We start from the raw sequence: 2,119 nt of genomic DNA, 5'->3' as shown, positions 1-2,119 counted from the left end.
GCCGATTCCGAATGAAGTTCTCTCAGGGCAGCTAAGGACTCTCGTCTCGACTAGACTTAATTTCTGTAATATTCTTGGCCACCTTCACTCGCACAGTTAAAGTTAGGCAGCCATTCCATGGTCCCATCCTTTACCCTCTTACCTCAGCCCTCCTCCAACCCTAAATCGGTCTCCTTCCCCTCAAGGTCGGGGTGATCTACATACACATTCTCCTAAATTTACTAACGTGAGTATTTCTACTAGAATGCAATCTTGATGCCTGATCCTTATTTCTCGTGGCATAAGCTCTACACTTCTGACCCAAAAACTCCATTACACTGAGGACCTGCTCGCAGCTCTGGACACCCACCAAGATTCCAGCCTCCCCAAAATTCGAACCCGGATCGTCCTTGGCCATCCTTCTCCCCAAGCTGAGAGCGGCTTCTGATTCCTCGCTGTGCACGGACAGTGTTGTCACGGCTGCTTCTTCCGTCTACACACCCAGTGATTACCGAATTCTCTTTGACGACAGGCTTCCCTTCAACCTACCTGCCGGACGCCGTTTCCCGCCCTCTTCCCCCCGACTTGACTTTACCCCCCTCCCCACAGCCAGGCACATCCCCAAATGCCAGTGGCTCCTGGGAGAGGGTCGCCCTCGGCCAGGCTTCCCTTGTAACAATGCGCGCACATGGCCACCCCCGCGGGGGGGTCCCCGCTTCCAAGTTCGCTCGTCCAGCATTCAACGCTGATTCGCCGAGGGTCTCCGTGTAGCGTGCGGTCTGCTACGCCCTGGCGTGCAGGGATGACGAAGGTTCACCACTGCCATCCTCCTGCTCACCTGTCTGCCCGGCGACGGAGGCGCTCAGTCTGTGGGGGACCCTCGAGGACGCCTTCAAGGTCATTCGGATCTGGTAATACCTACGGAAAGAGCAGAGAGAGGACAGGCTGCTGAAGACCACGCTCCTGACTGCCGGTGTCTTCTAGAGACACCTGACTCAACCCTAAAGGTCACAGGGCACCACGGGAGCCTCTAGGCAGCCCGGGCCATCGCCTGGCATCAAAGAGAGGTCTGTGCCATCAGCACAGCGGGGGCAGGAAGGGTTGGGGCCAAACCGGGGACAGGAAGCTGAGTTCGCTTCAGATCACATGAGACACACACGAGGCTGGTGGAGATGGGAACGGGGAAAAGGTACTTTAAGGGCTGCGGTTCTTCTCCAGTCAGAAACGTCGATTTTTTTGCATGAAGCTTTAATGCATCGTGGGGAATCCACACATAAATTAGTTGTCATTACATTGCAACAGCGACAAACACTTCCTTTAGAAGCCCAGCGGCTGAGCTGCTAGCCCTGGGGGTGACTGCCACACGCCGTCACGGCGTACTTCCGTGTCCTCACCGCCAACGCATCGGTCCCATCTCCGCTCCCGCCGACGCCCTGTGTCTGCGTGAGGGTGGCCTGGGTGGCACGGAGCACCGCCATGGGGCTCGTGGAGGCCGGCGACGTCATCGGAGAGCTGCCTGACCGCGCGCACGTCACGCCGCTTCTCTGAGCTCGCTCCTTTCTCCCTGTCGCATGAGAATCCTTTCGAGAAGGTGACCGTCGTAACTCCTGCGTCCAGGGCGGATGCAGTGGCCAGTTTCCCCCATTCGTCCCACTCGGCCCAACTGTAAACTCTGGGCGGCGTACGTGAAACAAACGAATGAAGTCTCTGAAAGGCGGAGAAGCGAGCGAAAACGAAAAACAGAAGGCGGCTTTGGACTCTAAAGCTGAGCAACGAGTTCTTAAACTTGACCCGAAAAGCGTGATCCATAAATTAAAAAACTGAAAAATTCAACTTCGTCAAAATTAAAAACTTTTTTTCTGAAAAAGGCTCCACGAAGAGGATGAGAAGACAAACCACGGGGTGAGAGAAAATATTTGCAAATCACTGGCAGTCGATCCTCGGGATCTACGAATTCTGCATTTGTGAATTCTCCTCCCCGTGGGGCCTCTGCGGTCGGTCACTCACGGACACGCTCACGGTGACAAAAGCTGGAATTCGGAGGCCGGACAAGAAAGACAATGCTCTACCTTCTCTCTTCTGCCCTCGCACTGTAAAAAGAGTCTCTTGCAGGATGACTTAAGGTGGTAACTTTCTCTGG

At 55.0% G+C, this 2,119-nt stretch overlaps 1 protein-coding gene across 1 annotated transcript in view; it reads right to left on the bottom strand.

Annotated features, from left to right (window-relative positions):
- The window catches only part of FAM135B (family with sequence similarity 135 member B), a 119,279-nt gene that overhangs the window by 93,956 nt on the left and 23,204 nt on the right, over positions 1-2,119 (bottom strand). The window contains 1 exon segment of the mRNA XM_011373399.1: positions 818-897. Coding sequence (XP_011371701.1) covers positions 818-897 — 80 coding nt within the window.

Source organism: Pteropus vampyrus, unplaced genomic scaffold, assembly GCF_000151845.1.
Source record: "Pteropus vampyrus isolate Shadow unplaced genomic scaffold, Pvam_2.0 Scaffold224, whole genome shotgun sequence".
In the NCBI taxonomy this organism is placed as follows: domain Eukaryota; kingdom Metazoa; phylum Chordata; class Mammalia; order Chiroptera; family Pteropodidae; genus Pteropus; species Pteropus vampyrus.
The sequence above is the reverse complement of the archived record's forward strand: the minus strand, read 5'-3'. Positions and strand labels throughout refer to the sequence as shown.